Source organism: Lynx canadensis, chromosome B4 (assembly GCF_007474595.2).
Source record: "Lynx canadensis isolate LIC74 chromosome B4, mLynCan4.pri.v2, whole genome shotgun sequence".
NCBI classification, from domain to species: Eukaryota; Metazoa; Chordata; class Mammalia; order Carnivora; family Felidae; genus Lynx; species Lynx canadensis.
Window position 1 is genome coordinate 89,567,392 of NC_044309.1, and position 15,464 is coordinate 89,582,855.

General features: G+C 39.5%; 1 protein-coding gene across 1 annotated transcript in view; it reads right to left on the bottom strand.

The window, feature by feature from the left end:
* Window positions 1–15,464, bottom strand: part of GNS (glucosamine (N-acetyl)-6-sulfatase) — a 56,540-nt gene that overhangs the window by 39,266 nt on the left and 1,810 nt on the right. The window contains exons 2-7 of the mRNA XM_030323136.2: window positions 11,416–11,475; window positions 8,663–8,869; window positions 5,221–5,286; window positions 4,661–4,759; window positions 2,833–3,000; window positions 902–984 (exon numbers count right to left, since the gene is read on the bottom strand). Coding sequence (XP_030178996.1) covers window positions 902–984; window positions 2,833–3,000; window positions 4,661–4,759; window positions 5,221–5,286; window positions 8,663–8,869; window positions 11,416–11,475 — 683 coding nt within the window. The remainder of the gene's footprint in view (window positions 1–901; window positions 985–2,832; window positions 3,001–4,660; window positions 4,760–5,220; window positions 5,287–8,662; window positions 8,870–11,415; window positions 11,476–15,464) is intronic.

Genomic DNA, 15,464 nt, shown 5'->3' on the forward strand with positions numbered 1-15,464 from the left:
AGACTGTTAATTCTGCTACAACAGTTAATATGTTGTAGCAGAATTAATATGCTACAACAAAGTTTAAGGGTCTAAACTAGGGATTGGCAAACCATGGTGATGGGCCACAGTTTGCCCACTGTTTTTGTTTGTTTTTAAATTGTGGTAAAAAATACATGACATAAAATTTACCATCTTAACAAATTTTAAGGTTACAATTAGTAGTATTAAGTATATTCACACAGTGAAACAGATCTTCAGAACCTTTGCATCTTCTAAATCTGAAACTCTGTATCCATTAAACAACAAATTGTTTTTATATAAAGTTTTATTAGAACACAGTCATGCTCATTAATTCACATATTGCCTAGCGGGGCTCCAACAGCAAAGCTGGGCAACTGTGATAAAAACTGTATGGCCTGCCAGGCTACAATATTCACTATCTGGCTCTTCACAGAAAAAGTCTGCTAATCCCTGGTATAATCCAAATACATCTTAACAGAGTGTAATTGATTTTTAAGAATTGAGTTGAGTTAATGCAATTCCTTGGAATTCCAAATAGCAAAGAAAATACTTTGCTCTAGTCTAAGCCTTTGGGTCTTATACCAATATTGGGCCTGATTCTCACAAAGTGACCTTTTCTTCAGACAAATGGAATTTTTTTTTTTTTAACCAAATGGCTCCAGTTTGCAATTATGTTAGTCCTGGGGTCCAAAGACCATCTCCTATACACCTGAATGTAAAGGAATCTCAGTCTGCTTCTGGGGCAGCGGACCCCCAACCAAAGTTTCTCCCATCAACCAGATAAAGTCTACCTTCTGACTTTATCTCAAAGATAACCATGTTGTGCAGTCCCCTGTTCATGGGCTGGTTTGGAAAGGTCCTCAAAGACCATCCAGACTGATAAAGTAGCAGCTCTTACCTTTTCCTAAAGGCACTATCTAAAAACTGTATTGAAGAATTAGTCATTGGGGTCTTGGCTTGCCTAATTAACCAGTGCTTGTTCTAAAATTTAAAAGAAAAAAAAAATGTTAACACCAAGTTACTACAATCAAATAAACTACCAGAGTTGATAATGAAAAGGACCGTTTTATACTTCAGCAAAGAGGAACACTTAAGCAACTTCAGACTTCCTCTCCCCTGCCCCATGTGTTTGTAAAAACACGTCCTATAGATTATCACTTGTTCTTTAGCTTCTTCCTACTACCACCCTAATGAGAGAAGGCCTGGACTCCTTGTTAGCAGCATTAAAACAGATTTAATAAAAAAAATACTGAGAAACTACTGGCTAAAAGGAGACTGAATTTGTAACTTTAAGTCTATGCTCTGGGTCTACTGCCCAAACTCCAAAAGGGTAAATATTAACTTTACCTTCCATTAAGTTTTGTCCTCATAAGCCATCATTCTATCACCCTCTATTTTCCTACCCAAGATGATCATCCTAGAGCCTTGGGAAAAATCTCATCATTGCAATTTCCTAAAACTTCAAACTCAAATCTAGAGGGTTCTTCTCATTTAAACAAAACACTCACAGTTCTAAAAAACAAAAACATTCCCATACATCATTAATTCTCTCCTCCCTGTTCATAAAGTCCCAAGCCACCATCTCCCAAACTACCATCCTCAAAAGGTTCTTAGTTAACGTGTTTGAGAAATGCTATACAGCGTATCGTCCTGCTGGGAATTCATGTTAGAACAGGAATATCTCTGAGAAATCCTGTAAGAGTGACCTATTTAAAATTCCTCAACTTACTTGCTCATGGGAACTTCTATTAACTGCTTTTGAAACAGTCTGAGAATGACTCTCTAGTTCAAAACTCTGTTCTCTCAGCTTTAAAAATCATACTTAAGCATTTGCCTACAATGTGCCAGGCAACATGCTACTCATTTCTAGGTTCTTTAATCCATACAGCAGCTGCATGAGGAATGAGCATGTCCCACTTTAGACAGAAAAGCAGAAGTGAAGCATCTTGCTCATGTTCAGGTCACTTAGCTAGAAAACGGTAATGCTGAGTCCACTCTAAGACTCATTCTGTCTACCGGTTCACAAACAATGAAGATTTCTGGGTAACACACAGGAGGCAGTTGAGCACTTCTGTCTCTGAATCAGTGAACTGCCTATCCCCTGTGCCAAGGAATGTAGAAGTATCCTGCATATAAAGCAAATATTTAGGTTGTGGTCCTTAATTATATTCCCTGCTCTGGCTCATTTCTCCATTCAACTTCCCCTTCCAATCATTCTGCACTAAGTCACCCCCTCCTTCCCATGCCTCAGGCCTGGTGAGGGCCACCCATAGGAGGCTGCTGCAGGCCTAGCTCAGCTCCAACGGATGTGCCTCAGACACTGAGGAGAACCAGCACAGAAATCATCAGGAGAGTGGGGCGCCTAGGTGGCTCGGTCGGTTAAGTGTCTGACTTTGGCTTAGGTCATAATCTCACGGTTGGGGAGTTCGAGCCCCGCATCGGGCTCTGTACTGACAGCCTGGAGCCTGGAGCCTGCTTCATATTCTGTGTCTCCCTCCCTCTCTCTGCTCCCCCACTGCTCATGCTCTATCTCTGTCTCTCAAAAATAAATATTAAAAAAAAAATTTTTTTTTTTAAATTATCAAGAGAGCCTGTAGTCAGGAAAGATGGCATTTCTTTAATATTCCCTGTGCACGCTCCAGCTGCTAACTGCATATGCGGCAGGAAGCTTATCCGTACTTCAGAAGTAAGTTTACACTATCTATTGTACTTGAGACAGGTACAATTACCTTTAAAAGACCTGGGAGGAAAACTGACTACTGGCTCAATGGCTCCCTGACAAGTTACTTATACTGAGTATGGTTTAATTCAAGGATTGGGGGAAGCTACCGTTCCATGGATGTTGAAGTTCTTATTTCTTGGTGCAAAGACATTCTGGAAGGTCTTTTGGTACTGAGGTGCGGCTGTCCAAGGTGAGTGTGGTGCTGGTGTGGAGATCATCATGAAGAATGGCTCAGAGTTGGATTTGTAGTCCAGGAAGCCCAAAGAGATATTAGCCTGAGATACATAAAATCCATCATCATCGACCCTATCCAACAGTTGAGGACCTGAGAGATGCTTCTTCTCAGGTAAACAGGAGGTATACGGTCATAGTCACTTTTAAGCAATCTTAAGAATTTTAACAATCTTAATCGAAACATAACCTATGTCACAGTTACTTACAAGTGTGTTGTTAGAACAAATATTTAGGTTTCAGGCAATACTTATTCAAAAAATGTAAAGATATACCATCCTAAGAAAGGAATGAAGATCCTAATGATTTTACATGATCTAAAGATTGTTATGCTTCCCATAAGAAAAGAAATAGTACTTTGGCCATTCAAGTATTAGCTTATATTAAAACAGCTTAGAGTGTTCCTTTGATACCCTGAAGAATACAAAAAGAGCCAACCTAATTCACAACAGTGGGACAGGTGGATCAAGTTACCTTAATCTTATAAAAAATACACAGAGTGTAGATATCGTAAGTTATGCCAGTGAAAGCAGCTAAGCTGTATGAACAACATTAAATCCAAATACAAACACCAGGTTTTTAATTTATGTTGACCTATATTTTTCATTTGCTTATCTGGAGATACATCACGAAACTGAAAACATCTCACATACATGTTATGCTTTTAATTGTTCTAGTTGAGGGGTGCCTGGCTTAGTCGGTTAGGCATCCAACTCTGGACTTCAGCTCAGGTCACGATCTCACGGTTCGTGAGTTTGAGCCCCGCATTGAGCTCCGCACTGACAGCACAGACCTTGCTTGCGATTCTCTCTCTCTCCTTCTCACTCTGCTCCTCCCCTGCTCACTCGCTCTCTCTCTCAAAATAAGTAAATAAACTTAAAAAAAAAAAACTGTTCTAGTTGTTATGTTTTCATTTATCCCCATCACTAAAGTCAAAGGATACTTGACTGCATCGATTTCCTTTTACCATCCCACCCACCTGCTTGAGCCCTGTCAGAAGCCTATGGTTTCTCCAACATGCCAAGCATACTCCTGCCTCACGGCCCTCACACTTGTTGTTCCCTCTGTCTGCGGCAACCTCTCTCCTGATATGCACAGCTCAATCTCACCTCTGTCAGTGTTATCTAAGTAACCCCCATATCCTGCCTTATTTCTCTAACGGATCACCAAGAGGGACTCTGCTTCATCTACTGAACACATGTTATGCTGGGGTCTCAAATATTTGCTGAATGAATACTCTATGGAGGGGTGTCATTAGAAACACCTTAGATAGGAAAGGAAAGTCCTAAATTCACCCAGTTTCAGTAATTTTGATATATTAATACACAATGCCTTAAGAACTCCCAATCCCTATCTCCCCACCCTCATGGTGAAGCTGCCATCTCATAGCTGGTGAGTGAAACGGCGGTCAAGAGTAAAAACCTCTAAAATAAAACCTCTTCAAAGTAATCTCTATAGTCTTAGAGATTAGCCTTTGGAAAAGGGATTTGTTGCTGGAATTTCACGAACATTAGCTTTGAGCCTGGCTTATACGCAAAGAAAAATACCCTCAGGAGTTTTTAATCAGTTGGAAATATTCCTTGGCAGTTAAAAGAAGTTATTATTCATTCACATACTCAATATGACCAAACCCAAAGGTTTCCTAGGCAGAGCCTTCAATCATTTGTAAAACAAACCTGCAAGGACAGGGCTTCAGTAACTCACCAGAACATCTGTCAGGTAGTCCACACTGTAGTTTTCACCATGCTTTCGTGCCTTCCCATTGATAGAGAGGGTATAATTATAGTATTTAGAATTCTTTTCCTATTAAGACAGGAAAGTAAAAGTTGTTATGAGGTCAGCACCCCAAACAAAAGTCAAAATCGTGCTGGGCTAACCTATACTGTTTTATTAGTGATAGGACATCAAAAAAAAAAAAAAAGGCAATTAAGTCAATACTGAATCGGATTTTACATTATCTCAATACTGAATCAGATTCTTTGAAGTTTTATGAACTACTAACATAGTTTCAGTAACATGTCCTAGTTTAAAATGCCACAGTAGGTCAGGTAGAACAGCAAAATGTAGTTAAACTCTGTGTGATGCAGGAAAAATATCCTGCAGGGAGTGACTTGTAAATCAACAGACTTTGTTTTAAGGAGATAAAATAGCTACTCATAAACACAAAGCAATTTATGTGAAAAATCAGAACTAAATTAGAGAGTAAATATATTTCACATCTGTAGGGCTGCGTGTAATTGCCAATGACTTCAGTAATCACTCACCAAGGCGTACCAGTAACTCCAGCCCAGAGGAACATGCTCTAGTCCACCTGCATCTGGGGCTCCATACTGAAAAGCAAGACAAGTGGGGCATCAGAAATCCTTAGACATGACCAGATCAGAAAGAAAGGAAACTTTTAGAATCTTTTTACTCTATTTTAATTTTTTTAAAGATGGGCACATTTAATTTTATTAATTTTTTTAAACGTTTATTTATTTACTAGAGACAGAGCCAGCAAGCATGCACCAGTGGGAGAGGGACACAGAGAAAGAGGAAGACACAGAATCCAAAACAGGCTCCAGGCTCCGTGCTGTCAGTGCAGAGCCTGATACGGGGCTTGAATTCACTAACTGTGAGATCATGACATGAGCCAAAGTCAGCCGCTTAACTGAGCCACCTAGGCGCCCCTAGAAATCCTTTTAAATCAGTGCCTGAAACATGATAGATGTGGGGTGCCCGGGTGGCTCAGTCAGTTAAGCATCCGACTGCAGCTCAGGTCATGATCTCACGGTTTGGGAGTTCGAGCCCCGCATCAGGCTCAGGCTCTGTGCTGACAGCTCAGAGCCCGGAGCCTGTTTCGGATTCCATGTCTCCCTCTCTCTGCTGCTCCCCTGCTCGACTGTATCTCTCAGAAATGAATAAATACAAAAACTGAAACATGGTAGATGCTCAATTTTCCCAAAACATAAACCAGTCTAAAAGTAAAGAATATAATCCTAGGAATTTCTGGAGAAGGAGTTTGCAAACTAATGGCCACTAGGTCAAATCTAACCTGCCAACTGTTTTATATGATCAGCAAGCTGGGAGTTTTCTTCCAACCATTAAAAAATGCAAAAAACAGGGGCACCTGAGTGGCTCAGCACGTTAAGTGTCCGACTTTGGCTTGGGTCACGATCTCACCGTTCATGAGTTCAAGCCCCATGCCAGGCTCTATGCTGACAGCTTGGAGCCTGATTTGGATTCTGTCTTCCTCTCTCTCTGCTCTGTCTCAAATATAAATAAACATTTAGAAAAAGAAAAAAAAAACCTTTAAAATACAAAAACAGGGGCGCCTGGGTGGCTCAGTCGATTGAACGTCCGACTTCGGCTCAGGTCATGGTCTCGCAGTCTGTGAGTTCGAGCCCCACGTCGGGCTCTGTGCTGACAGCTCAGAGCCTGGAGCCTGTTTCAGATTCTGTGTCTCCCTCTCTCTCTGCCCCTCCCCCACTCATCCTCTGTCAAAAATAAACAAACATTAAAAAAATACGAAAACAACAGAGGAGTATTTTGTGACATGTGACAGTTACGTGAAATTGAAATGTCAGTGATAATGAACTTTTATTGGAACACAGCTGCACTCACTGTTGATTTTTATAATGTGTATGGTTGCTTTCATGCTACAACAGCAGAGTCAAATACAGAAGTCCCCCTTACACTATGTCACAATGCCTACGTCATTCACCTCATTTCATCTCATCACGTAGTATTTTATCATCTCACATCATGCCAGAAAAGTACAGTGCAATGAGATATTTTGAGAGAGACCACATTCACATAACTTTTACTGCATTATATTGCTATAACTGTTCTTTTATTAGCCGTTATTAATCTGTTACTGTGCCTAATTTATAAACTACACTTCATCACAGGTACATATGTACAGGTAAAAACATAGTATATATAAGGTTCAGTACTATCCACAATTTCAGGCATCCATCGGGGGTCTGGGAAAATATCCCCCATAGGTAAGGGGATGGGGAGTGGGGGCAGAGAATTCTGCCATCACAAAAAAGACATGGCCTGCAGAGCCTAAAATATTTACTTCTGGCCCTTTCCAGAAAAAGTCCACGTGGCTTACACCACAGGGTTCATTTCCTGAGCTATTGATGGCATAGACTGAATACTCCAACTAACCTTGTGGCTCACAAGGCCAAAATAATATTATGAGCTCTCAGCCTACAACTTGTTGTGCTGATGATGAAATCTACTTTCGGAGCTCAACTTATTTGAAGAGATGAATAAATAACCATAGAATCATCCCTTTTTTCCTTGACAAGGTTTACTACTGCCTTACATTTAAGGAAGAATCCTTGAGAAATCTTCATATTTTTTTAAAAAATGTTTACTTATTTATTTTGAGAGAGAGAGAATATCCCAAGCAGGCTCTGCACTGGGGACTCAATCCCACGACCTGTGAGATCATGACCTGAGCCAAAACCAAGAGTCAGACGCTTCACTGACTGAGCCACCCAGGCGCCCTAAGAGATCTTCATATTTTAGTGAATTTCTCCTAATTTTATATACATTATATGATCTTTGATATGCAAAGTAGTACATGTTCTGTTTATGTTCCACATCCTTATCTTGATAACCTAGTATCTGTACTTATTTATCATGATTCTTTTTAAATAGACTCTTCTTCTTTCAAACTCACAAGGTTGCAAGTTGTCTAAATTACTGTAGGGAGGGAAAGAATGAACAGAAAATTCAGATAAGATATTAGGATCTCCAGCAACCATGGATAAAGTGTATAAGAAAATACACATCTTTTCTTTATCCTGCATCCTCTCTTCTAGTTTTACTAGAAGAGACAACCCAAACACTCAAATAAACTATAATTCCTTTAAATTTGAACTCTAAAAGCGAAGGCCAATGTGGTAAATGTGGGGGCCATGAAATCTGGCCTTGGCAGGCTATAAGGGGTATTTCTCCACCCAGGCGCACGAGAGGCCAGCATATCAACCACATAGTCATATGCTTTAATGGCCTGAATATCCCAGGCTCTGAGTGCTTTCCCTTCATTACTGATCTCTCCACATATTGTTCCCATTTTTTTCAGGTTAGGACATGGGTTGTCTTAAGTTGTTACGATGCAGAAAAGATGGTAGAAGGAAAAAATTCTTCACTTTGATCTTGATAAAGGGGAAATGTAAACAAAAATGACAAACAGCCACATGACAAGCAAAATTCTTAAAGAAAAAGGGGCAGATGCATCAGACAGCAGCAGTCATAGGACCATTTTTAAATAAATGCTATCAGGCTACTTAAAGGAAGAATTACTGGGGCACCTGGGTGGCTCAGTTGGTTAAGCCTCCAACTCTTGATTTCATCTCAGGTCATGATCTCATGTTCGTGGGTTCAAGCCCTGCATTGGGCTCTGCACTGGCAGGGCAGAGCCTGCTTGGGACCCTCTCTCTCTCCCTCTCTCTCTGCCCCTCCCCTGCTCTCTCTCTGAAAATAAATAAACTTAAAAAAAAAATAAATAAATAACTATAGTACCCAAATCATGCAAATATGTTCATGTAAGTAAATTCTTGTTTAATGGGAAGATTAGAAGAAAACATCTACCAAAAACATTTTAACATGACTCAAATGGATACTAATTGAAAAACAACATGCATTACGTTAATTCACATTTGTAAGGCTTTTTTTTTTTTTAAGGAATAACTAGATCATTTAACATACCTCATTTAAGTACTTCCCTGCGAAAAAGGTCTGATAACCACACACTGATCTGAGAATTGCTGGGAAAGTATTTGGTTCTTGGATCTTCTGCCAAGACTTACTACTGCAGTTTCCCTCTAAAGTGTTGTTAACAACGTGATGATTATGTGGATACTTCCCCGTCAAGATACTGGCTCTGCTTGGGCAGCAAAGAGCACTTGGCACATACTACAAAGGGAACAGAAGCAAAAAACCCAGTTACACAAGAAAGATGGATTTCTTAGCATTTCTAAACAGGATAAAGAAAGCTGTTCAATACTCTAACTTTGAATTTTTAGTTTCCCATGGAATAGAGGTTTTTTTGTTTTTGTTTTTTTAAACACATGACACACTTCAGAGCTGCTTTAAGTCACATAATGGAGACAATAAATCAGATAAAACAAACCAAGAGAACAGATTTCTTTTGCAGTCGGATTCTTGCTGCAGAATAACAGTGATTCTAATCTCATCTGCCAAAGAAATATTTACAAGGTAGGAACCGGGTCTTAACGAAGATAAAGAGTATCACTTGAACCTAATGTAGCTGAGAGGCACAGGTTCAGTTTTCAGGATAATCTGTAGTTTTATACATTTCCTGTGTCACTTAAGACACTGGACATAGTTTTTCTGCTCTAATTGTATTTCTGTTAGCACCTATCATCAATACATTTAGCCCATTCTACCCGATATTTGTATAGGTCTTAGTACACATCACCAAGCCACTTTACAGAGAGTAATACTAGCCTATACTCGCACCAGCAGGGAAGGAATGCTCATTCAAGCACACCCTTGCCAAAATTACATACTATCTCTTTTAAATACTCAGCATTTCTTTGGCCTTTCAAATTGGACTTGGCATTTTTAAGTACTGGTGAGGATGAACATTCTCCACATGCATACTGACCAATTATGTTTACGTGAATGATTTGTTCACGAGCTTTGCACATTTTTTTCCTCCTGGGGCATGAGCTTCTTGTTACATAAAATTTGAGTTGAGGAAGGATTCAGTCACATTACAAATACATACTTGCCATTTTTTACTTTTGCCTTTTAATTTTGTTAGATATTTGACTTCTGTAATCTTTACATTGGCAACCCTTGGATTCCTTTCCCATTTTTGTTTGCTGACCTATTTTTTGGCCAATGTCACATTGTTTACTGTATCTTCATATTTCATTTTATTATCTGGAAGAGCAATTTCTTCCTTTAAGAAATTACCTTGATTGTTCTAACCTACTTATACTTCCAGATAAATCTGAAATCCTTTTATTCAACCTAAAAAAAATCTTGTTGGGATTCTGATCAGAATAAATTAATCTTGTGTCTTCCCACAGAAAATGATGGGTGTATCTACATATTAAAGATTTTTATTATACCACTCATGAAGTTCTGTACCTTTATTTATATAGGTCTTAACTATTACTGGCCACCAACAGCTATTCCTAGAGTCTGCTATATGAATGGGATCTTTTCTCTCTCCTCCCCAGTACTTCTCTAACTGGTTATACAGAAGAAAGTTATTTTTGTTTTTTTCATTTCTATTTTACCAAACTCAATTAACTTAAAAAGTTTTCCAACAGTTCCATGTTTTCTAGGTAAAAAATCCAAAGAAGTGGAAATAATAATTTTGTCTTTTCCAGTCTTCCAATTAATTCCACAAGATACCCATGACCAGACAGTTCAGAAAAGCATTCAGTGACAAGTATTAAGCCCTTGTCTCGTTCCTAACAGCAATGCTCTGAGTCTTTCACCTCAGCTATAAGGCGTCATATGCTATTTGTTTGAAATACTCATCACAGTAAGGATGCACTTTTATCAGCGTAATAAACTACCAGGAAAGGATGCTAAATTTCGGAGGACTCTCAAGCATCTATTAACATGAACATCACATTTTTCATTTTTCAACTACTGATCTTGTTGGTGGACAGTATAATAACCACCATTATGTAGTACTACGAGTCAAGTGCTTGTGTTACATGTACCAATTAATTTAACATCACAAAGACCTTGAGATAGGATTCAGTACTCCCATTTACAAGTGGGGAGACCAAGGGCCAGAAACCTGCCCAAGGTCACACAGGTAGAAAAGAGGTAGAGATGGCATTCAAACTAGGTGATCCAGCTCCAGGCTCTGTGCTCTTAAGCACAACACTGTGCTGGTGTTTAATGGATTTCCTGCTAAGCTAGACTACTACTTACTCGGTTATGTGCATGGTTCCTGAATTTTGTTAGTATTTTATGACGGATTTTTACATCCGTCTTTATACACACGTATATATTTGTACCTCACGTGCACACATACGTGAATATACATACACACACAGATGTCAGTTTTGTTTGGTTGCTATTATCTTTCTCAGGTTTGACTATCAGGGTTAACTGGACTTTTGTAACATGGCCTGCAAGCATTTACCACAAGGCAATTTACATAGCATGAATGTTACATGACTCCTAACATCCATTTTCAAACCTCCAACAATGACGTTTTGAAACAAAATTCTCTAGTTCTGAGCTACAGAGCAAACTGGCTTAGACAACATCTACAATTAACGTTCAATCAGTAAAAAGTAATGCTTCAATTAAAAGAATTTAAATCACATTAAATAAGGTTCTTCCTTTAAATCAGGCATCTAACTAGGAAAAAAACCACACAGATTACACTAGATTACCCGAAAGAGAGGGTTTCCTCCTAGAACATGAACAGGAAGTCTCACAAAATTAAATTCAAAACTTACAGCACTGGAGAAGGTCATCCCCATTTCTCCAATGAGAGCCTTGGTTTTTTTTAGTGGTGTCTGCAAAGTAAATAATTATCTGTTAAACCATTTCCTCCAATAAACGAAAACACACAGACCAAAACTCATGGTTTTTGCATCTTACTTGCAATTATCAGCTCCATCAGACACTAAGAAACCACCAAGAGTCCTGTGTGATTCTTGAGATGAACCAAACAGGTTTGGTTACAGTCAGTTATGTCCCGTGCAAAAGTTCAGAGGGGTTATAATGCTTGCAGGAAGGGAACGTTCACAGCTGACAGCATTATTCCAGCAATGCTGATTTCAATGTGATGAAATTTTGGTGCTCTCATTCGTCACCAGCCCCCTTACAAGATAGATAGGGCAGATCTCCATTAATTCATCTTTAGAAGCAGGCTGTGGGATAGGATATGAAAGGAGCCTTCCACCCTTTAAAACAGAAATAACACTTAGATTCTCAAGGCCAGATAAAGCCCTGAGGCCCAGAAGAGGACTCAAATATCACACATTCAGTAGTGGAGCCTAAATCATGCTTTTCAGATATAAGCTCAAAACCCTGTGCACTAGACCAATCACCACCTCAGGTAAGGACTTGAACTAGGTGGCAAATAGTAGAACAATTAATCTCAAATCCTAGAGTGAGGATAAAAGTATGAAGGTCATTTAAATACAAATAAAAGGAACACTAACAATATTCAGATTCCAGACAAAAAGAGGCTCAGTTTAGTTGTATTATATGAATCAGCTCACAATGTTATTGAAGTACTTTTTAAATACGCGACCATATTCCGTGCAGTTCAAGTATATCTTATTGTGCAATAATTCCTTAAAAATAATCTAAATATATGTTAACAAGGGTCTTGTTTACAATACTATATAAATCACTCTCTCCCACTGATTTCTATAGATAGTAAAAGATATAAGGGACCCATAAACTCGAAAGGATGAGAATTCTAACTTATTCAAGAAGACCTTTCATAATTTCATGAGTAGATCCATAATAGGTTCCCAGGAAATGCTACAAATATACAAGGTCTTCGCTAACCTTCAGAGGCAATGTCACTGGCTATGATCTCCCACAAAACATCACTGGGTGGTTATCTTTAGGTAAAGAATACTGGGCTGACTGAAACCCTGGTGTGATGAAAAATCTGAGTTATGACGACACAGGGAGGGGAAATGAGAATACAAAGTGTAAGTGGGGAAAAGGACTACGTGAGTTGATTATATGGGACTTAATCCTCAAACTGTCTGGTCAACACACAAAGCTCCTGAAGAGTATCTGATTTATAGTAAGACTATACTGTGTGATTTTTTTGTTTTTGAGAGAGAGTGCGTGTGGTGGAGGGGCAGAGATAGAGAGAGAATCCCAAGCAGGCTCCATGCCCAGCACAGAGCCCGACGCGGGGCTCAACCTCACATTCCTAAGATCATAACCTGAGCTGAAATCGAACCAGATGCTTAACCAACTGAGCCACCCACATGCCCCTACACCGTGTGATTATAGCCTACTTATTCAACACTTAATAATTCATCAGTGTGTCAGGCACTGATCTAGGCAATGATGGATCAAAGACAGAAGGTCCTTGCCCTCATGACCTTTGTATTCTTGGAGACTTAAACTAACAGGTAAATAATCATTTCAGGCAGTGAAAAGCACTACAAGCAGAGTAAACCAGGATGATGTGCTTACAGCTGGTGGGAGGAAAGGGGGAAACTACTTTAGATGGGTGGTCAGGAGAAGCCTCTCTCAGCAGGTAACTTTGGTGCTTAGCATCACATGACAAGGAGGTCAGCCAGGCAAAGATCCAGGAGAAGGTGTTTTCAGGCTGAGTGAATAGGAAGTACGAGGGCTGCCAGAAAAGGAAAGAGGCACATGTGAGGAATAGAAAGAAGGCGAATATGGCAGAAGTAGCACAGCAAGTAAAGGAGACTGTGGTGTTAGACAAGGTCAAAGCATCAGGCAGGAGCCAGCAGATGATGCAAGGCTGCACAGGAACACAGATTCTATTGGGAGTAAGACATTTACATTAAGGACCATAATTTTTATACTGTTAACACCAGTGTGGTGATAACCATCATCTATGCTTCATCAAACAAATCCTTTTATTTTTTTTAAAGTTCACTTATTTATTTTTGAAAGAGACAGTGTGAGCAGGGGAGGAGCAGAGAGACTGAGAGAGAATCCCAAGCAGGCTCTGCACGGTCACCACAGAGCCCCATGCCGGGCTCAAACTCACAAACTGTGAGATCATGACCTGAGCTGAAATCAAGAGTTGGACGCTTAACCGACTAAGCCACCCAGATGCCCCAAGTAAATCCTAGACAAGAAACCCCACTGTATTGAAGATGTGTGTCCATGCTAATCTGAATACTAAAATGGAGCCTTAAGATGTAAGAAAAGACAGTTGCAAGGCTGGTCAGGTAAAGGATGTACAATACTGTTTAAGCAGCAGCCAATCTTATACCTGAATATAGGCAGATGTGTTATACTTTAACTCATCCAAAGCAAACCCCTTCCATAAAAATCCTAAGGAGTCATTTACTTTCTTGGTTCCTGTGTACAGCTGCTCTGAAATAAAGTTTTAACAATTCTAAAAAAAAATCTATGGCTAATTTTTCTTTTAACAACCACTTTTAAAGACCTCTTTGGTTTAAATAAAGCAACCACGTGATGCCGTCTTCTCCTACATTTCATCATGACTCCTTCCCTCGTTTCCTTGAAATTCCGACCAAGAGTGAATGACTTTACAAAAGAGCAACCTGTGCCTCTGTGAAGCACACTGGGTCCATCACACCATAACAACATTCAAGCAAAATCAAGAAATAGGAACTGTTCCCAAAGCAAAAACCCCAAAGTCCCACAGGTGACACCTGTAAACAAATACAGAGAAATGTTAAAGATGATGCAGGAAAGGCTATTTCAAAGATGACCAAAAGATTCTACATGAAACAATCACACAAATGCTATAATCCTTTGACCTGAGCTAGTCTGGTGGACTAGCTGTTTATTTTGCCAACTGTGGCCGCAATTCACAATCTTTTTTGAGTCAGAGACTTCACTATCTCCATAAAAGATAATACACAGACTTTTACATGTAAATTAAGGATTTCCGTGACCCCACCGGTGCCCCTCAGTATCATCTAAAGAATCTCTCATCTGTGGTAGAAGTGTCTATGCTGATTGTGCACACGTGGAATGGCATCTGGTAAGTCACCATTACCACACCGTTCTAGAATAGGAGAAAAACGGGGGCTCTGAGATCATAAGACACCAGATTTTGCCCCTTATTAGCTATGGAACTTTGGCCAAGTTACTTAACCCCCTCTCAGTATTAGTCTCCTCTTATTTAAGGAAAGGATAATACCTACAGCAGAGGACTCCTGTAATGACTGAAGCACAAGTTTAATACTTCACACTCTTAACTGGCTCCAGTAGGTTTTCAAACAGTTATTGTCTTAGTGCTTTCCCTTCAAGTCCTCTTTAACAACTAGTGGTAGAATATTCTGAAAAAGGCTAAAAGAGAAGCCAGAATACTCCAGAGAGTTGGAAGCATTAAATTTGACTTGTGCCCTCCACTCCATTTTGGCTCGTCTCTCTAGTACAAACGCCTATAAAAAAGAATCTGCTACTGGTTTAGAGAAGCAAACACAACACGCTAGGGGAAAAAGAACTCAAATATATACAGACCACATCTGTGGTCCCTAAGAACTAAGACAATTCTGAACTCCTTACATTTTAGTGATAAAGTTTTGTTTTCACCAGAGATGTGAAAGCTTGACCTTTTAATTGTTTTAGTCACTATGCTATTACTAATTTTTTTATAGAGATGGCTTGCTTTTTCTAGACAAAACGTTAAAAAAAATTTTTTTTTAATGTTTACTTACTTTGAGAGAGAGAATGCGCACGCTCAAGAGTGTGCACAAGAAGGGCAGAGAGAGAGAGGGAGAAAGAGAATCCAAAGCAGGCTCGGCAATGATAGTGCAGAGCCCAATGTTGGGGCTGGATCTCAGGAAACGTGACATCA